The sequence below is a fragment of the Microtus pennsylvanicus genome, chromosome 19, assembly GCF_037038515.1.
Source record: "Microtus pennsylvanicus isolate mMicPen1 chromosome 19, mMicPen1.hap1, whole genome shotgun sequence".
Taxonomy (NCBI): Eukaryota; Metazoa; Chordata; class Mammalia; order Rodentia; family Cricetidae; genus Microtus; species Microtus pennsylvanicus.
Window position 1 is genome coordinate 34,090,704 of NC_134597.1, and position 12,625 is coordinate 34,103,328.

The 12,625-nt window shown below is 45.1% G+C and overlaps 2 protein-coding genes across 6 annotated transcripts in view; one reads left to right on the top strand and one right to left on the bottom strand.

Annotated features, from left to right (window-relative positions):
• LOC142838316 (acylglycerol kinase, mitochondrial) overlaps window positions 1-4,546 on the top strand; it is an 80,266-nt gene extending 75,720 nt beyond the window's left edge. Inside the window, exons 14-16 of the mRNA XM_075953681.1 lie at window positions 446-516; window positions 2,376-2,460; window positions 3,457-4,546. Coding sequence (XP_075809796.1) covers window positions 446-516; window positions 2,376-2,460; window positions 3,457-3,594 — 294 coding nt within the window. The 3' untranslated portion in view covers window positions 3,595-4,546. The remainder of the gene's footprint in view (window positions 1-445; window positions 517-2,375; window positions 2,461-3,456) is intronic.
• A 1,984-nt stretch (window positions 4,547-6,530) lies between these two features.
• The window catches only part of Dennd11 (DENN domain containing 11), a 34,719-nt gene continuing 28,624 nt past the window's right edge, over window positions 6,531-12,625 (bottom strand). Inside the window, exons 9-11 of one of the 5 annotated variants that reach the window (XR_012908533.1) lie at window positions 7,944-12,141; window positions 6,761-7,823; window positions 6,531-6,680 (exon numbers count right to left, since the gene is read on the bottom strand). Coding sequence is in view for 1 of the 5 variants with exons in the window: in XM_075953680.1 (XP_075809795.1) it covers window positions 11,946-12,141 (196 nt within the window). In the remaining 4 variants the exon portion in view is untranslated. Of the gene's footprint in view, window positions 12,142-12,625 lie in introns of all 5 variants that reach the window. The other 4 variants (XR_012908532.1, XR_012908530.1, XR_012908531.1 and 1 more) reach the window with 4 other exon arrangements.

Here is a 12,625-nt window from a genome sequence, read left to right on the forward strand (position 1 = left end):
TTGCCACTTGTATTATTTTTAATAAAACATTATTTTTAATAAATCGCTGATTGGCCAGTAGTCACGCAGGAAGTAGAGGTGGGGCGGTGAGAACAGGAGAATTGTGTGAAGAGGAAAGCTCAGTCTGCAGTCATCACCCTGACAAGAGCAAGCAAGATGAGAAGGCCTCACTGTTAAAGGTACCAAGCCATTTGGCTAACACAGACAAGAATTATGGGTTACTCTAAGATGTAAGAATTAGTTAATAAGAAGCCTGAGCTAATAGGCCAGCCAGTTTATAATTAACATAGGCCTCTGTGTGTTTTATTGGAAACAGCTGTGGAACCAGGCAGAGAAACCTGTCAACAGATTGCTTATGTTTACATTTTAAATACAGACTCCTGTGGGTGAGAGCTGCATTAGCCCAATTTCCATGTCTTAACATTCATATTCTTGATCTTTCTAGAGCAAAGAAGACTTTATGAACATTTGCATTGAGCCTGATACTGTCAGCAAAGGAGATTTCATAACCATAGGGTAAGTGCCTTGCCTGTGGGAAATGGAGGTTCATGAACTAACTTGTGTTGTCAACCCTTTCTGTTTGGAGTGGGCTGCCTACTTCAGGTGGAGACCCGGCAAAGGCCTTGTCTGTCTGTCTGCCTGCCTGTCTGAGAACTCTTCTTTTTTAGAATGGGGCTGGCATTTCTGGTGCCTGAATGCTTTTGCCTCCTCTGCTCATTTTGGGAAATGAGAATGGAACAGTCTGCCTTTCAACTGAAATGAAAGAATTCCGTGTTTCTGGCACAGTCAAGGACTCGAGGTTCAGTGCAGGAGCTTGAGTGGCTCCTCCCTGGCCTTGGAACTCCAGGGTCTTCTACTTGTCTGAGTACTTCGCCATCTGTAAAACAGAAGAAATCATGTCTACTGTCTCAGGACTGCTTGTCAGTCTCCAGGAGGCTTTTGACAGTGAGCCTCACTCCCCAGTATCTCTTACTGTGCATGCATTCCCCGTCTCCCTGTTCCCAGAGCATCAAGGACAAACTTGAAAGGACACCGCGTACCTGGACATTGCCCAGGTTTCCCTTTAGTAATCCAGTAGACTCCTCAGAGTCCTGCCTGATTTGTTAAGTCCTGCCTCAGCTGGAACTTCATTGGCTGAGAATTCTGTAACCAAGTATCTGTGGAGCTGTGTGTTCCCATGGCAATCAGCAATCTGCTCAGCTGCCTTTGCATTGTCCTGGTGCTCCCTCTCCTGCCCACTTAGGGGTTGGACCTTGCTGCTGTTGCAGCTGCGTCTCCATGGCTGCGTCATTATCGATTCCAGCGTGGGTAGCAGAATGGCTTTCATTAATCTGTGTTGTTCTTGCCTTTGATACAAATTCTTCAGATACTGAATGGCTCCTTGCAGCCTTTGATTATTCTCGGTGTATAGTAAAGGAAGAAGGAAAAGGCTGTCCCTCTACAGTGTGCACAGATCACTGTCTCTTGAGTGATTGTGGCTAGTGGTGGCAGCCATATTCAAATCTCCTTTATAAAACTGACACCAAACAAAACCTCCCCTGTATCCCTCAGTTAGATGGCGCTGTAGTCAGCATTCTTATCAGCAAGTTTCCTCTTGGTTCCTACGGGAAGTAAATGTGTGAATGTGTGCAATCCATGTGTCCTGCATATCTTAAAGGAACATATCTTAAAGGGAAATGCTGATGACAACCCCACAGGAAAGAATTGTTTCCAAATAAAGATAGATAGTAGACTTTTTACCTTTTTTTTTTTTTTTTGAGACAGGGTCTCTTAGACCCAAGCTTGCCTTTAACTCCCCAAGTAGCTCAGGCTGGCCGTAAACTCCTGCCTCTTTCTTTTCCCCTCTTTGTATTTGTCATAACTAGCAAAGTGGGGAACATATGCACTGAGGTCAGGTGTATTTGTGCCCGATTGCTTTACTCCAAGGCCAGTTAATAAAGGTAAATGTGCAAAGCAGGCTGTTACATATAGAGATTTATCAGAAACTATCTGGGACTTTCGAGATTAAAGAGGTATCTACTGCAAGCTAGAGTAAGACTACTTTGTCTTTAATAAAGAGTCACAGAAGTGTGGTGCTTTTCTCAGAGGATTTAATTATATCCTAATTTTGAAACGTGAGGTTAACAGTTTAAAAACTAGATAGATGTAGAACAATTGAGAGAAACTTGGCCTCAGCTTTATGCTGCTACCTGCAGCAAGAACGTCAGTCTACTGGCCTGGAACCTATGACAACACTGGGCCAGAATCCTAGGAAATTAGTCACTGAGCCTTGGTCTTCAGTGGTTTCCTTGCCCTCATAAGGGAGAACTGGGCTTTCTGCAGCCTAATGCAACTGCCATCAAGGATTCTAACCTCTCTTTTTCTTACACTAACAGAAGTAAGAAGATGAGAGACCCTGACCTGCGCGCAGCTGGTACTGAGTGTCTCCAGGCCAGCCACTGCACTCTCCTCCTTCCTGAGGTAAGGGGGGGGGCAACCATTCTGTCTGTCCCTCCATTTCTTCCTCCTTCTTCCGTATTACCTGACCTCCATTTAGGCACCTTCTGTTTGGCAAACTCATTATCAGTTCTGAGGTAAAGGAGAACGGCTTTAAGTTACTGATGTGGATCAGGCCTCTGAGGACTTCGAGTCTCTAAGCCAGGCTCCTCCCTCAAAGTGATTCTTACCTCCCCTGCCCTTTGCTTCTTCATGCCAATAATGCAAAAGACATTTATAATCATATTATTGTCTAGGAATTTTCTAGCTGGTAAGCAGTGAGTTTTACTTTTTCCTGTAAAGTATGCTGGTGTGTGCTATGCTTAGAGTGTAACCTGTTGAAGTAGGACTCAAACATGGAGAGGCAGGAATTGAAGGTGATGTGGTTGCTGCTGCCCCACAGTTTACTGCAGTCTCTGAAGAGCCGTGGCCGTGGTGCTGCTGCACTGCATTGAACTCTAGGCCAATGGGAGGTGTCCGCATGTGCTCCCACCGCAACTTCATGGAGCAAATGCTACATTAACTGGGCTACGGCTGGGCCTGCCCCAAGAGTCTCTAGTGGTACTAGTGTTGGCACATCCACATCTGGGGAATAATGAAAATGAGTCAGGAGACACAATGTCCCTCAAATGAAAATTACCTGACTTTTTTTCTTTTACCCTAGAATTATAGTCCCTGGCCCTCAGTTACATGGTCATTATTTTTTCTCCTAATGGATATCCTTGCTTATGTATCATGTTAGTTCTTTGATAATTTATTGTCTTTTGGTAAATATTTTAAAATTTTAACCTTATTCAAGCTACAAAATTATTTTTTGAGATAGAAGTTTTAAAAAGAAAAATCCCTTTTCATGGATGGAGAGAGAACTGAGGTATTTCCAGGACCAGTGAGCACTGGGAGATTTTGTTTTGACTGACCTCAGCAGATGCTTCCTCATCATGAAGGTCACAGAGGTGCACTTAGAACCCCTCCTCTCTGCAGGGAACTGAGGGCTCCTTCAGCATCGACAGCGAGGAGTATGAAGCCATGCCTGTGGAGGTGACGCTGCTGCCCAGGAAACTGCAGTTCTTCTGTGACCCACGGAAGAGGGAGCAGATGCTGCAGAGCGCATCCCAGTGATCCGCTGCAGCACGGCACTGGCGGGCTGCCCTTCACGCCACCAGTGGGACCACAAGGGAATGGGTGTGCTTCATCTTTCCCCAGAGTGTTGTCACAGGATCCCAAGGGAATTTTCATGGCAAGTAGTCCTGACCTCTCCTCTCCTGACCTGTAGTGTTTCCTAGTGAGCATACCCTGTCACCCTCACCCACTTGGTGACCAGCATCCCTTAAGTCCTGCTTTCCTGTGTTGTGGTAGTCGATCCCTCCTCCGTAGTGGTTTGCTCAGGCCGGTTCAAAGAGTTCTTGTGCTCAGTGAGTTGGAAAGGGTTGGAATTTTGTGATTGCCCCACAGTGGAGAGTGAAATATGGAGACTGTTCCAGTTTTTTTGACCATCCTAGGGCATCCAAGGGAAGCAGCTGCCTTCTCTGGGTGCCTCTCTCATGGGTGCTGTTCCTCTGTGCTCCAATTGGTTGGTCTCAATCTGGAAAGCAGACGTGAGGTTGTTTCCTTTTCAGCCCTGGCTAACATATTATAAAATGCTATTAAAAGACAAATTTGTGCTTCTTCATTGTTAGTTTGCATGTATATGACAGAAGCACATGTTGAAACTAACTGACCTGGGACCCACCCCTAAGCTGTGTAGCTCAATCTGGCAGGAATCTTCATTTTAAACGGCTGCTTCACAGCTGAATCAACCAGACCTGGAGAATGTATTTTAAAACTACTTCAAAACTCCTGCTTTTCCCGAATGTATTATATATTTTTTTTTAAAAAAAAATCACGTGTTCATGTTGACATCTATCATTTTTCATAGGAAGCTAAAGACTTGTCAGTGTACTTTCTAGTGTTGTGTAAATACCATTGTTTACAAATAAAGTGTTGCATCATTCTTTTAAACATATCCAGTGTAATTTAAATGCACCCCTCATTTATTTATATAAATAAACTAGTGAACTCTTTTTATATGAAATTTTTAAATTATTTTTTCTCTCCCTTGGGTACATCTCTATACCACTGTCTATCAATTGCTTTTTCTCAGCAAAAATAGCTTAAGTGCTAATTCATTACAGAACAACTGTTCTAACAATTATTGTTATATATTATTAGAAATAGTTAAAGCAGTAATGAATTTTTGGTAATTAAAAATTATATTATTAGAATGTTGTTGCTCCTAACTAGTTCATTTATACGATACATAAATATTATTTCTGGTGAGACAAGGATATTCTGTATCAGTTATATTCCTTTTTTATTTTTATTATTCATGAGCCCACAAAGTAGATGTAAGAATTATAACATCATTTTTAATTGCTTTGAAATTAGTAGGAAAAAGCATACTACTGCATGAATATTAATAATGATCTTTTAACTAACAATCTGATTAGATCTTCCTCTAGTCTGTTACAAGCTGAGAACTAAAAGCACTTGACTTTCCATAATGGATTCCTGCCAGATCATTAGTACCATCAACTTTTTTTAAAAACATCTTTTTATTTATTTATTTTTTATGTGCATTGGTCTTTTGACAGCATGTATATCTGTGGGAGGGTGTCGGATTTTGAAGTTACAATTGTTAGCTGTCATGTCGGTGCTGGGAATTGAACCTGGGTCCTAATTACTGAGCCATCTCTCCAGCCCCAGTACCATTTACTTTTAATTCTAGCATGGGCATTTCCTTTGCTCATACCCAGAAGACCTTGAACTTTAGAAGGCCTACTCTGTCTGAAGTTGGCTTGAGCCCTTGTCGTCTTGAAAGGGAAAGTGACAGCCTTAGCAACAGGAACTTGAGGAAGATAAAATTTAAAGACAGTGTTATACCCATCCACATGTCCCATTCCAGTAAAATCAGTGCATGAATGGATCAGACAGACAGCACCTACAAGAAAGCCCTCAATTGAAGAATACAAAAATAAGGTTTGTCTGTTTATTTCTGTATGTTTATGGTGGAGGCAAATGTTCTGCTTTATCAGCAACAGGTGAGTGTGAAGATGAGCATGCATCACTCACCCGAGCCAGCTGTGGAGGATAAGAGCTGCTCTGTTGTAAGGAGATAAAAGAATCTGTGCTTCTGTAACGGCATGAAGTACTAGTATAGAATCCAGTGTTCGTTCTTAGAACACCATGTAGCTGCAGAGTCTAACCGTAAGTGCCACGTGGTTAGGAAAAGATACTGGACCCACATTAAGAATTTTACTCACATGCCTGGCGGTGGTGGCACACACCTTTAATCCCAGCACTCAGGGCAGAGGTAGGCAGATCTCTTGAGTTCAAGGCCAGCCTGGTCTACAGAGTGAGTTCTAGGACAGCCAGGACTACACAGAGAAACCCTATCTGGCAGGGGATGGGGGGTGGCTACTCCCTAGTTTCCTTTAAGGACTTGGGTTTCATTATCTACTTGTTCTTTGGACATCCATAAAATACCCACATTTAACAAGTATACAGATGCTCAGCTTTGCCAAGGGGATCATGGGGGTCACCTCTGGCCTTTATACAAGCAACTGGCATTATAAGAACATTATTATGAAAACAACTGTAAGAATGTTAGTTCGTATAAGGCACACTCTTAGATATGCCATCCCACTTAGAAAATAGAGACCTAGCCTTGCCATCAGTGCTGCCATTCACTCTATGGCAAAGCTGAAATAAAAGTCATGTGCACATATATCTATATAATGCCACATAAAACTCTGAGAAGATATTTCTGACACAAAATAGCTTCTCTAGAGTCTAGAAGTTTCCTGTGGGGATTAAAGATACACAGTCCTGGTTCTCTGACTTTAGTTTCCATTACCTGGAGATGTTTACCCAACCACAGTCTCTCAAAGGACTGGCTGCCGCTCCCCAGTGTGTTCTCATCTCTAGGTAAAAGCAGCGTCAGCCTTCGGGTTCTGCTCACAGCTGGGGCCATCGTCCTTCCTACCAAGACACCTTGCTAGAGATCACAGCACACAGGCTCATGTTAAAATGTGGACTTTAATTGTAAAAATTTGGGGTTTTTGTAAATATAGTTACTATCAACCTCTGCACATAACTTGGTTCAGATACATACAGATGATATACACAGGTGTTCCTTGTACCATAGAAAGAATCAACTCAAGAAACATCTGCACATAACTTGGTTCAGATACGTACAGATGATATACACAGGTGTTCCTGTACCACAGAAAGAATCAGTTCTAGAAACATCTGCACTTAGCCTCAGGGTTAAGCCCAGCTCGCTCCAGGTCTGTAAATAACACACAATTGAAGACACAGAGAAAGGATACATTGGTCTGCAGTAGTACCCAGAGCAATACTTACCAATTATCTTTCTGACTTTGTCATAGAGGTAAAGACTTGAAACAAAAATAGATTCGGATTCTCTTATTGCTATAACTCTTAGGCTGGGGTTATTACTCAAAGTAGGTTTTTACATTTAAGGCAACAGGGACACTTAATGTTTTAAAAAGAAAAAAAAATGGAAAACAGATTTCCTTGGTGACAACTATTTCTTCAGGAAAGGATTATATTCCAGACTTATATAAAAATTTAGCCAGCAAGTTCTGGACAAATAAAGAACTTGTTTTGTTTACCTCCACCCCAAATCCTAGAAGCCACCCATGCTGGCAGTTCAGGAGCCCAGCCAGAATCCCCCATTGCTGATGGCTGATGTTAGTTTTCCTAACTTTTATATATATATTTATTTAATTTACCCAGGTACAATTTCAATTAAATATATTTGCTGGGTATTTCACTTTGAAGTTCCGTCTATACACAATTTATAAAACCCTATTCTGCCCCCATAAGTCCCAGTATCATCGGAAGCGAAATAAACTCACCGTGAGACTGAGCAGGAACCTGCTGCAAAAGTAAATAAATCCTCTGCTGTAACGACTTTAAGTCAACATGGCTCTAGAATAAGTTGTAAAAAGATGAAAGCAGAGCTTTCTTTATCCCATCTCCATTTCTCTACATAGCACGAGAAACTTCCTATTCCTTTTCTAAATTTACAGCATCATCACCCAACCTGCAGTCGCTTCAGGGAATTAAAGTGCCAGCTAGAAACCACCCCCATTCCCACCGTCTCCCTTGACCAGGAGGAAGCAGTCACCGAAGGACTGCATTTATCCCTTCTGTCCTGGAGCTTCAGCCAAAGGTGGTGGCCATCTCATCCTTCCCAGGCCAACTAGTGCCACTGAGGAAGTTCTCACAGCCTGTGCTCAGCTCCAGTACACTGTCATGGACAGTGACACCAAGGGCCTCGGCGGCTGTCCAAGCTCCAGTACACTGTCATGGACATGACACCAAGGGCCTCGGCGGCTGTCCAAGCTCCAGTACACTGTCATGGACAGTGACACCAAGGGCCTCGGCGGCTGTCCAATTACAACGCTGCCTAGTCCTTCTTAGACTATGACTTTGCGATTCCTTTCCATTGCAACACTTTAGTACTCAGTAACACTGGTATAAAAATAAACTTGTGTTTCTCATAGGGAAAACATTACCTTAATTCACAGTCTTTTTCCTACAACACTCAGTACTCCAGTCGCTTCTGGGAGCAGAGGTATGCTAGCAAAACCCACGCACTGGGTATAAGGAGCCCTCAGCCTCTCCCCTTCCCCTACCTGAATCAGAAAGGATTTTCATGAGATGAGAAGGGATGAGACCAGGTCTGCTGAGGTAAAGCCCACAGGCCCCCAGGATCCTCGCCATGGGGTGCAACTGTGAGCCATGGGTGAGAGATAGGAGGGCTGACAGCTCTTCGAATCATAGCCTACCTGCCTGCAAGTCTGGTGGGGAGATGTCAGCCCTGGAGGGCCTGTTGGGCCTTCCTACAGAGGTTCTCGCCAGTTTTCACACTCTTCTCATGGTAAGGCAAGTTCACTGTGAAACTCGGCATTATCCTGTAATTCTGTTCATCCACACCCTGTATCCCTTCTTTACCATACAAGGACCACTGCACGGAACCTGGGGAGAGCACCGCAATCCACTCTCCGCTGTGAGTTTAAGGGAAAGGACAGTTCCTGAGTGCCTGCGTCTCTAGAGGCCAGCGTTTGCCACCAGAAGGCTAACTGGGTACCACCCTGTGCACGTCTCCCTGAAAGTCCCATTTTCCTCTCTCACTGCATCCATATGCTTTCAGTGCCTCGACAGAGCAGGTTCACCGCCTGCCACCACCAGAAGGAAGACAGCCACGAGCTATGACTTAATTTACTTTTATCTCCTAGCTAACTAACGTCAGGTAAGTATGTAAGCGAACCTCTTGTCTCCCAGTGTCGCTCTCACCTTCCCGTGCTTTTTCTGTGGTTTTCAGCAAGGTAAGCGACAGTCTCGAGTTCCTACCCTGTTCTCCCACAGCCAGGGAGGGCGGGAGTGTGGGAGGCCAACGCCTCCTGTCACACTGTACTCCTGACTGGCGGGACCATATGGGCCCCAGGTAGGACACCAACACGGGCCTGGATCTGCGCCCAGCATAGGGAAGGCTCCATGTTTAAAGCCCAAGCTAATACCAAGCAATGGCCTGGCCTTCCTCTGAAGACTCTGGGGAGATAAGCTCTGCTATTTTTTACTCCTTTTGGAGAAAGAGTCCTGAGCCAGGCACCAGCTAGCCAACTATTTCCTACCATCTGCTAATGAAATTGACAACATCCACTTTAAGAGGCCTTTGTTATACTTAATATGGATGTCCACAACTCTAAAACCCCAATCCCTCTGAGGATTGTGGCCACTTGGAATTTCTTCTAACTTAAGAATGACTGAGTAGCCAGCAACTCAGGAAGTGTTTCGGGTTGGCACATGGTTCATAGCATGGTACAGATGGGGTTTAGTGCTCCCCAGAAGGGCTCTGTTAGCTTAGGCAGGGATCTGGGGGGCCACCAGGAGAGTGGCAGGACCCACACCTGAATTTTTAACCCTGTTCCCTAGAGGCCAGTGGTAATTAAAAAAAAAGATGCCTGACTCTGCTGACCGTCAGACCTAGAAAGTTGTGAAGGGTATGAACTCACTTCTTTCTTCCTAGTAAAACAAGATGGGTTTTTAGAAAGTATTTCAAAAGTGACAAAAAAAAAATCCTGTGGCTGCGAGGTTCTGTGCCATCATGGTAGAGGGGTCCTGTATCCGTCTACCCAAATGTCTTCGCTGTATGGGGAACCTGCAGCACATGAGGCAGGCCTGCATCGCTCACCGCCACTGGGGGGATCAGTCTGATGAAGTGAGACCTCACGGGGACACAGACAGGAATTCACTTCTAAGGCGTACTCTGAAGCTGATAATGGAGGCAAAGGCTGCAGAGGTGCTACCATACATCTGTTGGGCCACGCAGAGGTCTGTGCCAGGTTCTGGCTGCAGGAGGAAGCTGGCAGAGTAGGAAAGGATTGAAAGAGATGTTGAACAAGAAGTCTTGCTCTGGGGTCAGCAGAGCCCAGAACCTATGACCGAAGACATGGCATCATCTGGGGGTTGTATCCCTCTGGGCCACCTATACACTGTCCTCTGCAAGGGTGGGCGGGGTACAAAGAGACCAGGAAATCAGGGGCTTAGTTAGAAAGGGTCCACAGGGCCCAACTTCACAAAGGACAGCCTTTCTCACCCTTGCTATCTTTAGATCAGCTTGCATCAGCACAGGAACAGTGGTGGCAAGCAGAAGGCTCTGGGGAGGTTCTCAGAAAGGGCTCTTCCTATCTCTGGCTGGATATCTACGTCCAACTTGGAGGCTCTCAGAGATTACTGGAAGTGTTGTTTCATCAGCATCTGATGGTCCCTGTTCAGTTGGCCCTGGGGCACGAGGAGAAGTCAGCCACAGGAAGGAACAGGTGAAAATTGAGCCACTGCGCACAGCTGTTTTTTGTAAACGTTACTGGGATGACGGCTAAACCCACGTTGCAGAGAGAAACCTATTAGCTGAACAGTTTATGTCAATGCCTAAACTTATTTATATATTTACAGAAAAGATGTTACCCTGACTCATCAGTGTGTATTTGCATCTCCACACACCCAAATCTCTTCCTTCTTGGATTTTTAATCAGGGAACTACAGCGAAAATACTTGAGTTAAGCGAGAACCTAGACTTGAGATAAGAGGCCCAGCCCCGCGATCTGAAGTTCTGTCTGCTGCAGACATCAGCCTGACTTCTCTTTGGCTACAGATATGGATGTTGGATGGCTAGCTAGCTGTTCACATGTAACAGAGGCAGGCAGTAAGAGCACAGGAGAAGAAATCATTACTGAATCCGCAAACTCAGTCAAAATCTTTAAGGAGACTAGCATTGGAACTGGCTTTCTGAGTATGGTTAACACCTGCCTCGCATCTAGTGTGTCTCATCTAGTAACCTGGCAGTCGCGAGTGACCCAGCCCCAAAGAACAAGTTGACTGCAAGTTCTATCCCAGGCCAAAGAAAGCGGGCATGGTTGTTCATCTGTGATTTCCAGCTATTCTTCTGGCAGCGGAGGCACTTTTTATTTTCCCTGTCAAATCTGTTGGATCTGTGGACCCAGCTGCTTAGGCTAAGGAATGTTTTCTCTGCTAAAGATAAGTTTGTGGAAGTTTTAAACCAGTTAAGAGACCTGTTCCCACCACATCCCAAACTGAGTCAACCAGCTCAGACCCTGGCTACATTTCTGAATTCACTAGAAATATCTGCTTCAGGACAGCAAACAATCCCTCCAGAGAGCTCTCAGAGAACCTTGAGATGTCTTCCCTTACCTGTTGAACCTGTTACACCAAGAAGATAGCCCTCAAAAGAGACTCAAATGTCAAATGAACTTGCTTATATAAGCTCCGGGGCCAGCTCCAACCTTCAGAATTCACCAAGCCATCCGGAGGGGATTCAGATGCAGGAGGGGCTAGGGGTGTGTTATGCTGTGTAGCTACCATGACCTTACTTTAGAAAGGGTTTCAAAGATTCATCCTAGTTTTCCACCTTTCCCTGACATTCTGTCAGAAACACTGCTTTCCTTCTCAGGTCCCCACTCGGATCAACCCAGAAGACGCAGACTTGTCCTGTGACAAGTAGGTCATCCCAACCCGACCCCTAGAACTTGGTGACCCTAAAAGGTCATCTGATTAGTTTCTGGTTTTAGGCAGATGCACATCTAAGGCCACACTAGGACTCATGGGTATTATATTCTCCCTCTGACTGACGGAACTCCTAAGACTAACCCCAAAGCAGCAGCAGCGGAAGACAGTAGATTCCAATGTCCAACCAAAGGTTACAAAACCCGATGGCCTCACCTCAGCGCAGGGCGGAGGGGAGAGAGGAAATGGCACACATTACATGGGTTGGAGAGTCTAAACAGTCCTCTGTGTTAACTTAAACTGAAGCTGCCGAGGGCCTAGGGTGCACGCCAGGCTCCTGTCACCCCACATGAACGGCTCACCACCAAGTCCTGGTCCTCCTATGGACAACAGGGGTTATCAATGACCAGCATGACATCGATGCCATAGGCCTCCAGCAGGTCCATCAGAAAGCTCCTGTCTCCCTGGGGGTCCAGTCCCATGCCTCGGGCATGCTCTGCTGTTAGAGTTTTGTCTTGACTGGCGGACACCTCCAACAGAGTCTGAAAAATCCGGTTGTTTTGCTCTAGGAAAAACCTGCATTTCCAAGACAGGAAAGGGAGAGAAGACGCAGCAAAAGGTCAACCATATAACCCAAACATACAGAGCCTGAACTGTGCAAAACTTCTAAATTAAATCTAACAATCTTTAGAGGAAGTAAATGTAATATGGTTATTAGAATGTGAATGATGTCCGCAAGGAAATCATAGGGCAAGAATCACCATATGATAGAGTAATCAGTAGGGATGGCGGCTTGACTACGACTTTCCTGTTTTAAGCATGGCCTTCCGGAGAGGCTCCATAAACAGCTTTTCTCCCTGTGTGTAACCCTCAGGGAAGAGTGAAAACACAGAGCCTGGGAATGCAGTTCTGAGGCCAAGACTTCAAGCGAGAGACTGAAAATGCACATTGTTCAAAGCCCTGCCTGGACCGCTGCAGTTGGTAGCCAACAAGCCTCGCTAGAGAGCACAGGGCTCTGCGCTGGCCTTGAAGCCCTAGGTCGCTGATGCTGCACACAGAC